Raw genomic sequence first — 16,219 nt, forward strand, 5'->3', positions numbered from 1 at the left:
CAGGTTACTGATAATTACAAAATACAAAAAGCTCTAGCCTAATTGTTGAACATGGGATACTCTAAACTAAAGCACTAATAATCTAAAACCATGTTCAGAAACAAGTTTGTTCCTGAAATGAATACAGCATAAAGGCTTTTGTGAAGGAATTTCAATGTTACAGGATGAGCTGGGACCCCCGTCCCTTTGTTAGTAGTAAATATAGGCTATCCTGTACAGTGAGCAACTTTTGAAAACATTTTCAAGTTGCTCATGCTCATGTATTTTATCTTTATGAGGCAACGTTTATTCTCATTGGAAGATTATTACAATGCATGCTATTTTCGTGCTGGGCATAAACTTTGAATAAGTTTAAACTTCTATTGTTGAAACTTGAACTAATTGTCTATGTTCATCCTTTCTCACAGCCGACTGAAACGACAGAGTATCTGATAGCACTGAGAAATAAAGAGATAAAATTACACTATCCTATAAACAGAGTAAGAAACTTAATCATTTTAATGTATTTTATTTATGATGTGATTTTATTTAAGATGAAAGAGGTGGTTAAGTTCTTTTTTGTATTTGGAGGGAAACTATATTTGATAGATTTTTTTTATTTAAAGCTACAATTTATCCTTTTCACAAACAGTCAACTGATCTTCCTCAAATCAAAGACGTGTTAAGACAACAAAGTAATAATAATTATTTTGTTGACGCCTCGGGAAACCCCTCTTAAAACTGCATGACGAATCTAACTTTCTCAATTGTCAGGCTAATTAACTCTGTAAACGTGTAAAAGACTATACTGTCTATGGTAAAAGACCGTCGGTGGAAATACCCCCTTTCCTTTTGTTTATAAGCGCGTATACAATATTTTACGTATCGAGGGGAAACATGCGTATTAGAGCACCCCTTATAAATGTTTACTTATGGTTACCATAGTTTCCGCAGCAGACATACCATAATTACTGCATTTACTGTTACTACTACAATAATACTGTGGTAACTTAGTATTTGGCACCAGTGTCATCAATAACATAAAAAAAGATTCTAAGTTACAAGCTTCTTGAACTGTTTGAAAGAGAATCTATTTTGATTTATTACAATTTTACCGCGGTCACTATGGTATTTTGGCGGAAACTAAGGTTACCATGGTTAAAAAAATGCAAGGGATTTCCTGTTGTTGTGAGGATCTGCCTTTAGATTGAATCTAGACGGGACTCGAGCTCGTGCCACGTTACGCTACGGTGCGTTAGCCTCAAATGTGTTCCCTGTCATTTCTCGGGAAAGTGCTGTCCTTCCATGGATTGACTCAAGTATTTGAGCTGAAGTAGAATAATCGCTAGGAACATAGTTGTCGGCATCTGTAGTAGATCTGCAGCGTCTGGATCTCAGGAAGAGCGATAGTGTTGTTTTAGTCTGATACAGCGTAACTGCATTAGGCAGAGTGGAGCCTCTTTTTCTCGCTCGCAAATAAAATAATGGGAGAGAAATGAGAAGGAAAACAAAAGCGCAGCGAATTCTTGATTACGAAAATGAAGAGGATGAGGAAGAGGAACAAAAACCGGACTGCTTCAGTGTAAGATGATCGACTGAAACGTGTTTTAAGTGTTTAATGTGTCATTGTTTGTTTGTAACTGTTAATGGCATATGTTTCATCCCAAAATAATAATTAGTATTATGTCAACCCGACTCTCAACAGAACGGTTCACAGAAACGAAGAAAAATGTATCCCTCCAAAGAAAAAGCAGAAGAAAATAGCTCATCCGACGCCGGTCTTCAGAAGTTAGACATTAAGGTTTGGGCTTTTTCGTCATTATTAGTGTTTAATCGTTGTTTTTTATGCATTTCGACGGAGGAGGCGGACAGCGAAACATTTCGCGTATGATTCTCTCAGTTGTTCCACGTCGGCTGTTATAAGCATTTTACGCAATCTAACCCATAATTGACGGTTGTTGGTTTACTGCTGCACTTTTCGCACAGTAAAGCGATAGATTGAACGCTTCTCTATCCTGCAGCAGTGGTGTGAGGCAGGGCAGGCGGCCATGCCTGTCCGCTAATGAAGAACAATGGGGTAAAGCATGGTACAATACACCATTTGATCGAAAGCTCATCAGGCGCTATATGCACAACTAAAGCCCACTACTCTTTTTCATTTTCCTAGTAAAAACTCGCCAGCTAGTTAAAAGTTTTGACATGTGAAACTTTACAAAGTTTGAAACCATCTTCTTTTCAAATGTTTTGTTGGTACCCTTATAAAAAAATGTCCATGGTACTTGGAAAAAGTGGAAATACCATGGAAAATACCAGCATTGTGACTGTTGGGAAGCCACAATATGGGTTCTCATTAAAATGGTTTAAGGACATTCAGAAGCTTTACATTTTTACGTTTTATTTATTATAGAATAGTGGCTAACTTTGCTGACAAAGTCTTACAGTAAATCGGCCCAAGTTGTTTTTGCTGGTCTTTTAGTCTCCCATGCTGGACTGCTTGTTGGTTTCAGTGGGGTTTTGGGTGCTTTACAGCTAGTCAGGCTTGGAGGTCAGCTGAAACAGTTAAGGATGTTTTTTTGTTGTTGTTTTTTCAACAGGTAGGTCACCACAGTTTTATGTTTAACATAGACTGACATTAAAATGGAAACTACTTACCACGGTACATTTTTGTAATGTAGTAACCTCAGTAAATTACATTTTGAAAAATTAGCCAGCTAGTTTGCATATTTCTGCTTTGCCAATCGCCAACGTAAATGGTTCTAAATAATACTTGATATTTCAAAGATGCAACACTGTGTTAAAGCTTGACTGGAATCGTGTGGAGTGGAAGTGTAACTTCAGTCTAATGGTCTTGAAATGAGAGGGAACATCCACGCTTTGACTTTTAAAACCTGTTCCTTGTTGTCAAATGCAATCAGTTTTGAGGACCGAAATGAACTGTTGTATAATTATCAATGACAACTGACTGGGTAAATAGAAAATATTAGGACTCTTTCTTGTCATGACAGGTTAATGAGCTGGATTGTTCTTCCGCAGACCTCTACACTGACAGTCCTCCTGCTTCTGAGTCTGAGGTAGGATGAGAGTCACTTGTGTTCAGTATTCAAGACATTTGCTTGTTGACTTGCTGTTTGCTTGCAAGACATTTACTTCTAGACCTGAGCTTGTGTACTTTTATGATGGCAGGAGGCGCATTATTTACAGTCCTATTCGAAAAAGGAGCTCATTGCCATGGTCTTGTGCATGCAGAGGGAAATGGAGGACATGAAGGAACAACTTAGGTGCCTTACAGGTCAATATTGTTTGTTTCTGCTAGGTATTTTGATGTATTGAATTGAATGAATCCAATCTTAACATTGAATTTACTCACTACAGCATGTGGAAAACTAGCAAGAAACCTGGAAACGCTAATCGAGAAGACCCAAGTGTGGTCAAACGGGAACAACGGGACCTCTCTCGGGACCCCAGTTTCTCAAGGCATGGCACAATCACCTGCCGAGGCGGATGCTGTGATACCAGATGTGCGGTCTCCTCCAGCTGTTGTGAATGGACAATGGCTGAATCAGGGCCAAGGACCACAGAAACCTCATGAGACTACTCAGAATGCTCTGAAGGATGGACTCTTCACAGAGGTAGGCTATATGAGTTAGTCAGATTGTGTTGTGGAACAAATAAACATTATCCCTAAACAACCAATGGAGTTATGTATGTGTAAATGAGATGACGCACGCCTTTATAGGAATGCCTACCTGGAGGGCAAAACAAGGCTTTCCTCCATTGACTGCCAGTTATTTTTACCAGGTTTGTGTTAAGTACTAATGTAGGAAGACAGTGATATTAAACCCAGAATATAAATGCAACACAGTTTCTTGTTAAGCTTTTTTTCATAGAAAACGCTTAACAATTTTGCACGCTTGCGTTAAAATTCTGGCCTCATCTGCTTGCCTGTATATGGTATCATGCATCATCAATAAGGTACATACTGAATTTGATTCGATTTTTCTTTTAATATCACTGTTTTAGTACATCAAGCCACTTTAAAGCAGCACTAGGTTACTTTTCAACCTTAATAATATATTTCCAAGTCTCTTGTGATGGTACATCGACTTACAATAGGTTGAATGACACGTCTGCCATAGCCTGACGGGGTCTGTAGCGTTTTTAATCGTACTTTTAAACTGCGGGTTTCGGGTAGTAACCGGCGAACAAAGAGAACTACAAATTTCGACTGCTTTACGGCATATACGTCACTTCCACCACCACCCCCACTTCCTTAAAATCGGACGTGCGAGCCAAACTAGCGTTTGTTTGCCAAATGTTATAGTCATGGCCGAAGCAGACAGAAAAGCAAGAAAGCAAAGGTTTTGTCGGAGGAAAGCAACAAGAGGAAACGAGAAAGTGATCGTATTAAAGGCAGAACGAGGATCAACATTGGGCCAGCGTTTCCTCGCTGGCGTGAGCTGGAGGAGGAGGAGGGGTGCCCGATGCCACCCGTCCCGGTTCTCCAGGGATTATTCTCTTTTTTGAGCGACAGTCCCAGAAAATTCATATTTTTTCCCAGGACACGTTTTTTTGTGAAAATGTACTTCTAAAGTAGAATTTCCTGGTTTCAAATTAAACCGTTTCCGTCTACTGTTACTGTGTTTTCTTCATAGTTGTGTACAGTACATCCAATCCTGTGTCCGTAAACGGGTAAAAACGGGTAAAACAGTGGATTGGCCAATGCCAGGCGTTTACTTTTATTTGATTGGAAGCTCAACTTATCGCCTAGCAACTGCCTGTGCTGTCGGTCGGTCGGTCGCGCGCGCGCGCATCAACACACATCCAAGATGATACAGTGTGAGTTTAGTTGCTAGCTAGCTTTTTAAAAACTGTCTATTTACATCTATTGTGTGAAATGGGGGGAGAGACGGACGAGGAGGATAACACAACAAAATCGGATGAGCCACCAGTGTCAAAGAAAATACTATTTACAACCTACAACTCAGACCCCCAAAAATAATAATAATCTGAGTGTCCCGGTTTTCCACAAATCAAAGGTGGCAACCCTATGCTCGACCGACGCGGACTTTCAAATATCAAATGAAAGCCTATGTCTAAATGGCGTGTACAAGTTTGGTAGGGGCTACATTCTTGCAAGTAAATATATAAGATGTACAAAATAATATTTTAGGATACCTAACATGTCTGTGATATTTGTTTATTTGTCTTGCCTCAAGCTATAATGCAAATCGATTTGTAAAATTTGCAGATTCATCTATGGTAGCTTGATATTATAATATTGACGATATATGGTTATTATCTACCACTCAAACATTGCATTGAAGTATCATATAGATTCAGTAAAACGGTAACCAATAGACTAGGCTACTATAATGACGTGGCTTGTAAACGTGAGCATCGCGATCATTTGTCGTTTGAAAAAAAAAAAAAAACCATGAAATTATATTCATATCATGACATGCTGAAATATATGCCACTGTACCTGAGATGAAGACATTTCACACGCGACGCAAGCAGAACACCTGCATGTGAACTCCTCCTACAGTGTTCAGGGCTATCATGGTTGTCAACAAATGCACGTGCATGACAGGGTTTACGACAGTAGTAGAGGACAATACTGTTTCCCAACTGTAGGGGGACCCCGAGAGCAAAAAAAAGAAAAGTAACCTAGTGCTGCTTTAAGTGTTTTTCCCATTTAGCGTTTTAGAATGTCCGTGCTGTTTTACTGCAGCAGGTGCTGTATATGGATCAAAAGTGCCCAAAATGTGTATTTTATTCACACATTTTAGTTTTTCTTCAAAATATTCGTGGCTTGAGAAAGATTTTCAACAAATGTTAGTCTTGTGCTGAAGTTCAGTGCATATGGATACCCTCCAGGTCTCCGCGCCAGTCGTGTGACACTATGTATATATACCAGTGTATATATATATATTTTATTGTTGGCATTGGCATGCACAGCAGCAGTTTTTAAACAGAAAATATAGTTGTTGTTTTTTCCTCTCAGTTTATCACTCCTGACCTTTTGGAGAGGTGTAACACAGGCACCACTGCCCAAAAACTGACCAACGACCTGCTCCGTGGACTCTATGAGAGAGAATGCCTGGCTTCTCACTCCATATCTGGAGTCGTGTTCAACAAAAAGGGCAAACCCAAGCCTGCTCTCCCCACCGAAGAGGTCCAGGCAGTCCTGAGTAAGATGCTTTTCAGTCATTTTGATCGTTGTTCAAATTTACACTCACACAAATCTATTATACCTAATTTCCTGAAACATTTCCCATACAGGAACAGTTCAGTATTTCTTTCCTATTAAGACCGACGCAGAGATCAAGGGCTACATCCGACAGAAACTGCAAAACGAAGCCAAGAGTTTGAGGAAGAAACCTTCGCTCTCAGGCCAATATGAGTCTAGAGGTCTCAATTTACTGAGCCCCATGTCCCACTTAGATATGATCGACCAGAATTAAAACATACGATTAGTGGATATCAGTTGTGTGTTCTCCATTAAATTAGCCTTATTCTGTGTTACTTACGATTAAAAGTCCTGGACTCTAGTGAAATTTATGTGCATTGACAATAGTCTTCAAATAAAGTCACAATGATCTTTTGTGGCAGTCGTTCGGCTGCTGAAGGTTGTGTCGTTACTGATGTGAAAATGCAAATCAGCGATTCCAGATAAATCCAAATGTTGCATTCACAAAGGCCTCTGGCTGCTACGAGCACAGTCGACGCTTAGATATCGAGATGTTTAGATATTAATGATGTGTCTCTGTGAACCGTCTGTTTTTTTTAATACTTTGTATTTAACAGATGTAGGATTTCAGGATGTTCCAGGGTCATAGGGTGTGACCATTATTTACATTGTAATTTTTTATTTGATGATGTTCTTTTGTCTATACGACAACCGCTTTATGTATGTAGCTTTTTGTTATTAAATTGCAAAAACACAAATGGGTGAGGTATGCTTATTTGTATAAGCTTTTATTTATTTAAAGATGTTTTGCTCAAAATGGTGTTTGCCTAATAATGTGTGACACTATGAAATGGACGTGGGAGAGTTGGTAGGTGTATTATCGTGTACAATGCTTTCTCAATGAGGGCCATTGAGAACAATACAAGCTGCATGTGGAGAGCTGGTGAGATGGAGAGAATCAATGACTGAGCGACACAGGCAGAGTGACAACAGCAGGGGTGCTGGGCCAGTTGTCTTGGCAACCTCAGTCTTCTGGGCCACAGCAGTCTGGGTCTCACCCTGGCCATCGCTTCAGAGCATCTGCCCACTGCAGGGATGAGGGGGCTTTTTGACAAACAAATGAAAGGCAAAAAGCTTTTAGGGCCCCCAAAAAAAGAGATTAGGTCTGTCACCCAGTGACAATTTTAGTCTTAATTTCATCATCAGTATGATGTTTCAGTGGAATATTTGATAAATGCACAGACCTTTGTCTTGTTATTCCGCTCGTGTCGACTGGGCGGAAAACAAAGTGTTTTGTAATGGCTGCTCTTTGAAGCTTGTGTGTCAGTAAACAGCAGTCTGAATGGCCTGATTGATGGCACATGCAATGATCGGGCCGAGCGCCACCCTCTACTTATCATAGCTTCATAAGAGACAGTGGAGGAGATAGGCGGAGACAGACAAAGGAATGGATTGCATGTGCATTTTACAAATCATTGAAGGGAGAATGTGCCACAGATATTATCTTGGTTAAAAATGACGCTAAGTCTACAATACCAATGTGTTTTAAAACTTGTGTCTGAAATTGAGCTGTAATGCTTCACTGTTCCTTGCATTAGATGTAGGGGGTGTGCAAAGATTATGTCCATTAGATCCTCAATCTTGTGAGCATAATGTGTTTTTGCCATGTGATTTAACCAGCTGCCCCAGGGTAAAACAGAGACAACATGGTAATAGCATCAAGGGAGACTCACTTAGTTGAGGTGCAAATCTATATGCTGTAATATTTCACTGTATCTCTGTTATAATACTTGCAAATGGAATTCTTTCAACACATTCTTGGTTATGTACACTACAAAAAAAAAAAAAAATGTTTTTGAAAGAAGTCTATTATGCTTACCAAAGCTGATGTGATTTATTCCAGCATCCATTACTCAGAACTTCATTGTCACATGATCCTTCAGAAATCATTCTAATATGCTGATTTGGTGCTTCAGACTTCTTATCATGCTGAAAACAGTTGTGCTAAAAACCGTTGTGCTGCTTAATATTTTTGTGGAAAATGTTAAAGGATTAGTTCACTTTCAAAAAAAGTTTTGCTGATAATTTACTCACCCCGATGTCATCCAAGATGTCCATGTCTTTCTTTCTTCAGTCGAAAAGAAATTTAGTTTTTTGAGCATTGTGCATTTTGAGATGGTTGCCATTGAAGTCCATTCTGTGTAGAAAAATCCTGGAATGTTTTCCTCAAAAACCTTAATTTCTTTTCGACTGAAGAAAGAAAGACGTGGATATCTTGGATGACATTGGGGTGTGTAAATTATCAACAACATTTTTTTTTGAAAGTGAACTAATTTGACCGGATTAAAAGCAAATTAAAAGTGAACTAAGTGAAAATCCCCCAGAATTTATTGAATGAATAGAACATTCAAAATAACACTTTTTATACATTTAATATGAACAATAATCATTTATTTAAAATTAATCTTACTGATCCCAAACTTTTAAACGGTACGAATGTTTAAAAAAACACGAGTCTGCACATAAGGGTAAAATGCATCAGCTGCCTCTATCTCGACCTTAAAATAGTGATTTTGGCCTATTCCATCTCAGAGGTTTGACCGTATAGACTATCTTGACTAAAATCATCATAATTTTGACAATCTCTTGACATGACATTCAGTTTATTATAATAAAAGATTTTTTACTTTAATTTATAAAAAATTGGATTTAGGTGTGTCCATTATTTTGTATACACCCCTGCAATTGTATGAATTCCACCACATTACAAAATAGTTTAAATGTTTTCTACAGGTTTTACAAATATTACAAGTAGTGTCAACTGCTTTTATCAAGCTCAACCTTGTAGCCCAATTTACTGTATGAAAAAATAAATAAAAAATTCTTTACGGGAAATATATACATCAACATCTACAAACCAGCATTTTTTTTCCAAACTCTTAACAAGTCACCACTGCTTAAGTGAAAGGTAAATTTGCACTCCTGATCTGTTTTAAAACAAATAATTCAGCAATTTATTATTAGTTATTTTTGTAAATCACGTTTATTACTGTGTTGTACATTCGCAAACATTTGAGAGATTTGATGCCCTTCTGTACCCTATTCACGGAAGGCGCTGTGTGCTTGTTCTGTACATTTCAATGTTGGCTGCTTAAGACAGTTCATTTACTGAAATCAGCACTTCAAACAAATGAGGCCAGCTGTCCAAGCGCAAGTTATTTACAGCCGCCTTTGAATATTCAAGGTGCTGTGATTGCAACAATTTTATTCCACCATAAAAAGGAATCGCCACAAAACAATTACCCACATTATTTAAATGTGGGACATTTTATTTATGAAATGATACATCTGTGCAGCATGTAAATACTTTCTTGGTCACACATGAACTCCCATGAGGTTGACAGGCCGGTTGTTGTATATTTTTGAGATGTCAGCTTCAATCTGTGTGTGAGAGAGACAGACAAAGAGGAAGTTTTCTATGTATTGTCAGACAGTCCAGGAATTCATCTTCAGTAAATGTTATGTCCACCATGAAGCTGTTGTGCTCTATTAACCTAATTTCTCTTTACATTCAACACACTTGTCAAGCATCGGCTCATTTTTACATAGTAGGGAGGAGTGTGAACATGTGAGGTGCTATTTTCATTTTCCCAGAGATAGTAAAAGAGGAAGTAGCAGGATCATTGTGTAATACAACAAATGTATTATGAATAAAAACCTTAACAAACAAATCCGCAAACACATCATTATAACAAGTTACTGTACCAGTTTCTGGAGCTCCTTGGTGCGCGCAGACAGCAGATCAATGCGCGGCTCCAGCTTGGCCTGTTCTTCCAAAGCCTCCTGTCGCTTTTCAGCCAGCGTGCCACGCTTCAACACCAAGATATCAGCCTGCTTGAGTTTCTCCCGCAGTAACTCAGAAACACGCTCCACGTAGCTGACACGAACACACACAACAGACAACACCAGATTTATCATTATCTGACCGCAAGATTTCAGCTTCATCATGTTCTTGAACAACAGTTAGTATTTTTTAAAAGGTGACTGGTAATATTGGCTGAGAGATGAAAGATATGAAGTGCATTTCCGCACGAGAAAAGGTTTGAAAGTGTGTAATTACCGTGGTGACGCTTGGATCATGAAGAGATGCTGCATTCGTACTGAGGTGAGCCCACTCTGCAGGTCACGCACCTCGGCCAGCATGGCCTGCACACGCTCGGGAGTCTGGACCTGGATTACTGAGGGAGCGAGCTGGAACTGACTCATGGCCACTAAGTCACCTCCTTCGTGCATCTCACTGAGCCGCTGACACAGGAACATTTCCAACTAACCCATAGAAGAAAAAAAGTTTGGTAAAAATGAAACATTCTGTCTAATACTTGTAAGAATGAGCAGCTGTACCTCCATCAGCTCATTTATGAACTGGCCACGTGTCTGTGAGTTTTCCAGAAGAGAAAGAGCATCTTCCCCTCTGGCAACACCGTCAGGACCTGCAAAAGTAGTAGTAGTATTTGAGTTTATTGCCATTTCAGCATTACCGGCTATTACATGGCAGATACATATTTAATTTAAACTTAATATCATAAGTACAACATAATAAAAAAAAACGTAGACAAAAACAATTAAAAATGAGTGACCTGCAAAAGTAAAAGTACTGAGACCTACTACTAGGCCCAGATCAAATCTGCAGACCATGGAGTGTTATATTCTGATTTTTACAGAATGGATGAATATGATTTAATATACCTGCTTATAACCAATTCTCTCATTTTACCCAATTGCAGATCTCACATTAAAATAATTCGCTCTTTGTGATTTTTTTTATTTTTATAAAGCATTGAAACTAATTTATTATAATTTAAACATACACCACCATTCAAACATTTTGGGATGAAAAATAAGTTAAATAAATGAAAATGTTTTTGAAAAAAAGTCTCATGTTTGCCAAGGAAGCAATTATTTGTTAAAAAATACAGTAAAAATGTGAAATATTATTGCAATTTAAAACAACTTTTCTATTTCAACATATTTTAAAATGTCATTCATTCCTGAGATGGCAAATCTCAATTTATCTTCAGTGTCACATGATCCTTCAGAAATCATTCTAACATATATGCTGATTTGGTTCTCAAGAAACATTATTATTATCAATGTTGAAAACAGTTGTACAGCTAAATATTTTTTGTTGAATTCTTATTTTATTAGATTTTTTACAATTCTTAGATTAATAGAAAGTTCAAAGGAACAACATTTATTTTAAATAAAAATAGTAATATTATAAATGTCTTTACAGCCACATCTTTGCTAAATAAAAGTATTAAAATCTTTTTTTTAGAAAACCTACTGACCCATTTATAACATAAATTCTCAATGTTCATGCACACACATCAATAGTTAATTTCAGTCAATCCCAACACACTTACAGTCTGTTCCCACATCCACAACTTCGATTTCCACAGGAGCAGATTCAGCTTCTCCCCAGTCGATACCACCCGCAACTGTTTCCTAAAGTTGATTGGTAGAATGTGTTAATTCCATATCATGAGGGGTTTGAAAATGTTATAATCCTAATATTTGTACTAAGTACTTACTTCGGTGCCAGACTCGAGACTAATACCCCAATCCACACCATCCTCAACAGATATCCCAAAATTAACCTCTTCAGTACCAGCACCGCCGCCTATGTCCCCCCAGTCAATCTGCACAAAGCAAGAATTACAGATAAATACTAGGTTAAAACATTGATCCCTTGTTTGCTTTAATTTACAGATGTCCTACAAACACTTAAAGTCACCATGAAATCTAAATGGGCAATTAAATTTTTTTATGGAATATTGCCGTATTTATGATTTAGCCGTGCATATAATTTTTTGAAAAATTCATGTGCCCTCGTAATATTTCGTAAAAAGAACTTCCCCTCCCTCTTGCAACAACATCTCTTCTATTCTCTGAGGGCAAAACAATCTTTCACACAAATGAGATCACAGCAAAAGCAAACCACAACCATACAATGATCCAACCATTTCCCACAGTGGACAAAATCAAGTCCTGCCCTACATTTTCTCCAGTTTGAGAAGTGGATAGTACATCACAACAGGAAAGAAAATACTATTGCGACTTTTGTTTCATGCTGACTTTAAAACCCAAACCTGGAGTCATGTTAGTCTCCTCTTACCGTCTCCTCTGTGACAACATCAGGTGGGGCTTCCTCCATTACAGGTCTCTCTACAACCGTGGGCACATTTCCAGTCTTCCACTCATATAAAGTTGTGTTCCCCTTGTTCTGGACAAACCTCAGCATGGGCAATACAACCTCAGACCTGAAAAAGAAAGTCAAATATTACAAGCTCACACTTACATCCCTATTATTACTACATTATAAGGTTTATGTTGGAGATCAATCAAAGCATGAATGCAGGCAGGTATATAAAGTTCACCAGCTTTAAGAACAATACCTATAAAGATAAGTATATTAGATGCTAGAGCTCTTTAAAGCAGGATGGATTCTGATAGGCTGTCAATGTTATTATCGTTCATCAGCTGAAAAAAAATCATTCCGAAAGTGATTCCAACGATATCCTTTTCTGTGCACTTATTGTTATAGTTGTGGTGTGGACTCTGCTATTCTTTTATACAGTATTTAGAAAGATTTTTAGAACTATATCGTTATTGTTATAGTTATTGTCCTTGGTGTGAACAGGCCTTTACCTATGCAATATTAGAAATGACAGGAAGTTACACTCACCAGTCACTGGCAAAGTTTGTGAAGACTGAGTAAAACTCTATAGCTTCCTTCAGACAGGCTGCTTTTTTGCCAGTTTCTTCTAAAACTACAGGCAGATCTTTAACCAGTGCTTGTATCTCCCTTGCCACATTTTCCCCCTGTGAAATATGTCATATGATACTAAGTGTAAATACTTTTGAACTGTTAGAATAACTGAAAATAAAATGAATTGTTGACTCACCCTTATCCCATACTGTTTACAGGCAGCGTAAAATCGTTCCCTCATGTCGGCGGCACCACTCTGACACTCCAGTTCTCGCCGGCTCAGTTCCTGCTGCAGCTGCTGAGCTTTAGACACTTGCTTCCTTAGAGCAGGACCTTCATAGCTTACACTACGAATCAATATACTGGCCACTTCAGCTGGGGTTAAAAAAAACACACACAATAATGTCAATGTTTGTGTAACTTAAAAATAAAAAAAGGTCAATTTTGTCTCAAATAATTGTGATGATTTCTTACCTAAATAGACATTGTCTGTTTCATACATGGACACGATCTCTTGCCAGTCCTGTTTATGTTTAAATAAATAAATACATTCACAATTATTAACTGGAAATAAATGAAAACTAAAATGAACAAAAACTAAAACTGAAATCAAAATAAACTGAAAACAAATAGCAATATTTAAAAAGAATAAAAAAAAAGAATAAAATGACAAAAGCACAAAACCAATTCAAACTTAAAGTAGCATGAAAACTAAAAAGCTTTTTAAATTCTAAAGCTAAAAACTAAAAGCTCATTTGAAATATTAATAAAACTATTATAAAACTAAAATAATGAATAATATTTAGCATATATTTATTATTATTATTATATACAATATAAAGAGTGATAAACTACATATTAAAAGAAAACTAAACAGAAGAGAGAAGCATCATCACCTTCATCCTTTGTGATGAATATCTTCCAAAAATATTTTTGGTGGATGCTTCTGTTCCTTTCAATTTTTCAATTATTTGTAAGCAATGGAAATAGTGAATATCTGCAAAAGCAACAATAAATTAGTATGGACATACCTAAAAAATAAATAAAATACAGATAACAGTCATACAAACAACATGAAATATGATTGTATTATTATTATTATTAAGTTTTACATGAGCCGGAGAGCAGTTGTTTGATCTCCTCGTTTTCTGGCATATCCTGAATGGATGCATTTATTTTCTCTCTAATGGTCATAACTGCACTTTGCCATTTCAGCGTGCAGTGCCTCCGATCCACCAACCAGTCTGAATGATGGAGACAAAGGCAAAATATGAAATACATCTTTGTGCAAGATCTAAACTATACTGTGCATTTATACAAGCAATATCACTATAAACCATATGCATAAGAATGTGTAAATATGCATAAATGCAAGTATTCCTTACCCAAGAGTTTAGTGGTTTGGATGTCAATAGGGAGATTCTGGATGTTCTGCTAAAATGAATTTTAATAACAAAGGTAAATTATACACATTGTAATAACAATCACATCAACTTTTTGCACATTATTATGGTGTTTTAATCTTACTGGGAAAACTATGAAAAATACAGGTGTAAAGCATGTAAATAATGCAGTCTTTATATTAACAAAGGAACAGAACTACCGGTATGCAATAATGATGCACAATAATATTCTTTAAAATGATTTTGACAGCTTGCCAGTCAGTGTCTACAAGCATGTTGACTTTTCTTTACACAAGGACCAAGAAAAAACAGTGAGAATCAATTTTAACCAGAGAATGTTCTGTTTTTTTTTACCTCCATTGCAACCGTTATTGTCGTTATTATGCTAAAAGAATAACTAAACCGACTCCATGCTTGTACATCAAACCGATGAGACCATGGATGAGACGCAGCTCAAGTTTACATTTCCTCTGACACGTACATACAGCTCTGACCAATCAGCGCACGTGACACTACTATGTCAAAAGCATCGTCTGCTGACAGACCAATGAACTACACTCATAAAGCAGCCGTTAATAACTTCCTTGTAACGCCAAAATAATAGTCAATGTAGCTCTTAGCAAAGTTGCCATAATTTTTAAATGGTTAATAATTTAAATGTTATTATATATCACATTCACAAGGCTTCAAATCCGATCTCCTAAAATGTTTGTAAAATAATTTCCCATTTCAGAAAATTTCCTTAAAAATAAAAAATGTATGGGATAAACTTTTTTTATGATGTCTCAGTTATTGGTCTCAAAAATGTCTCAGTTATTGGTCTGTGTTCACAGGCTATTGTATGTGTTTTTGTAAGACAGAATATATATTACAGTATTTTACTTGTGGATCTTTTACACCATATGCGTTTAGCAAAAGTGGTGTTAAGGGGAGACACTACAGGTGAATATAGGGTCAACTTTTAAAATAGATATCACCATGAAATTTCCTCAGTTGATTACTTACACAAGTTCATTAAAAAAATGTATTACAAGTTTTTGAAATTTGTATGTTTAATTATGCAAATTAGGCATTATATCATTAAATATGCGCAATTTTGCAGGCAATATAGGCCTATTCGGTAGATAGATCTGAACATATGATAAAGCCAGGTGCAAAATTATTATTATTTTTTTATTACACACAAGATGAAAAAATATGTTCAGAGGGATTTCAGGATATATGCTTTCATTACCTAGGACATCAAAATATACTGTCCATAGCCTTAAAAAAAAAAAAAATTCGCCATATTTTTTGTTTAAAATGTCACATAAATCAGCCAGGGATGATTTATTAACAAATCCCTCTGAACATATCTTCAGAATACTGCGTACAACTGGAAAGTTTGATGTACATCGGCTTATTAACAATCAGGAAAGTTATGTGAACAATTTAGAGCATATTCTGTTTCTCAGCTTGCGTGTTGCAATGATGATTTTCAGCAATCCACACTAAAGCAGTCAGAAGACCAGAAGACCGTTCAGTGAAGTTAAAGATGGGTTTCAAATGAAAGGAAAAACAAACAGCCTCAGAACAGCTTCAGTAGGCCTACTACTTGCCAAGTATGTAGAACTCCATTGATGAGATGAACACCATTCCTCCATAAAATTGTATGACTGCAGGTAGCTAACACATTTTTCTGTGGTGTGACAAACTCAGAACACATTGCACGAACTTTAAAGAAGCGTTTACCTTAAATACTGTGCTTTTCTTCTTCTAGACTATGTATTTTCGTAAATCCATGCGTTTATTCTACATTGTCCTAAGGAATAAGAATATACGATCATTCGAATAAGTTTTACCTGTTCAAGCCTGTATTTGTTCTGTAAAAACAAGACC

The 16,219-nt window shown here is 37.0% G+C and overlaps 2 protein-coding genes across 5 annotated transcripts; one reads left to right on the forward strand and one right to left on the reverse strand.

Moving 5' to 3' along the window:
• The first annotated feature begins 741 nt into the window (after nucleotides 1-741).
• On the forward strand, nucleotides 742-8,049 carry LOC306989907 (uncharacterized protein). The gene is made up of 7 exons (XM_079595979.1): nucleotides 742-1,561; nucleotides 1,685-1,780; nucleotides 2,985-3,050; nucleotides 3,163-3,268; nucleotides 3,352-3,608; nucleotides 5,984-6,170; nucleotides 6,262-8,049. The coding sequence occupies exons 1-7, from the start codon at nucleotides 1,475-1,477 to the stop codon at nucleotides 6,441-6,443; spliced, it is 981 nt and encodes a 326-aa protein (XP_079452105.1). The 5' UTR covers nucleotides 742-1,474; the 3' UTR covers nucleotides 6,444-8,049.
• Nucleotides 8,050-8,817: 768 nt separating this feature from the next.
• On the reverse strand, nucleotides 8,818-16,219 carry cdk5rap3 (CDK5 regulatory subunit associated protein 3). Of its 4 annotated transcripts, none has more exons than XM_079594434.1 (14): nucleotides 14,696-14,876; nucleotides 14,324-14,372; nucleotides 14,051-14,182; nucleotides 13,835-13,935; nucleotides 13,413-13,461; nucleotides 13,135-13,313; nucleotides 12,915-13,051; nucleotides 12,345-12,489; nucleotides 11,761-11,868; nucleotides 11,593-11,674; nucleotides 10,571-10,659; nucleotides 10,290-10,495; nucleotides 9,935-10,106; nucleotides 8,818-9,610 (listed from the first exon to the last, which is right to left on the reverse strand). In XM_079594434.1, the coding sequence occupies exons 1-14, from the start codon at nucleotides 14,699-14,701 to the stop codon at nucleotides 9,545-9,547; spliced, it is 1,521 nt and encodes a 506-aa protein (XP_079450560.1). In that variant the 5' UTR covers nucleotides 14,702-14,876; the 3' UTR covers nucleotides 8,818-9,544. The 4 variants fall into 4 exon arrangements, with proteins under 4 accessions (XP_079450560.1, XP_079450561.1, XP_079450562.1 ...); XM_079594435.1 differs by having other exon boundaries at nucleotides 9,164-9,610; nucleotides 14,324-14,369; nucleotides 14,696-14,875; XM_079594436.1 differs by lacking the exon at nucleotides 14,696-14,876 and adding an exon at nucleotides 16,073-16,219 and having other exon boundaries at nucleotides 9,202-9,610.

This window comes from Phoxinus phoxinus (genome assembly GCF_949152265.1).
Source record: "Phoxinus phoxinus genome assembly, chromosome: 21".
NCBI classification, from domain to species: domain Eukaryota; kingdom Metazoa; phylum Chordata; class Actinopteri; order Cypriniformes; family Leuciscidae; genus Phoxinus; species Phoxinus phoxinus.

Bases quoted from the DNA above. Each gene is read 5' to 3' on its own strand.
- LOC306989907 (XM_079595979.1), top strand. From the start codon at position 1,475: ATGAGAAGGAAAACAAAAGCGCAGCGAATTCTTGATTACGAAAATGAA. The intron at 1,781-2,984 runs GTTTGGGCTTTT...TTGTCATGACAG, and splicing joins TTCAGAAGTTAGACATTAAG to GTTAATGAGCTGGATTGTTC. The intron at 6,171-6,261 runs GTAAGATGCTTT...TTTCCCATACAG, and splicing joins AGAGGTCCAGGCAGTCCTGA to GAACAGTTCAGTATTTCTTT.
- cdk5rap3 (XM_079594434.1), bottom strand. The intron at 13,052-13,134 runs GTGAGTCAACAA...CATATTTCACAG, and splicing joins GTAAACAGTATGGGATAAGG to GGGGAAAATGTGGCAAGGGA. The intron at 11,869-12,344 runs GTAAGAGGAGAC...TGCTTTGTGCAG, and splicing joins ATGTTGTCACAGAGGAGACG to ATTGACTGGGGGGACATAGG.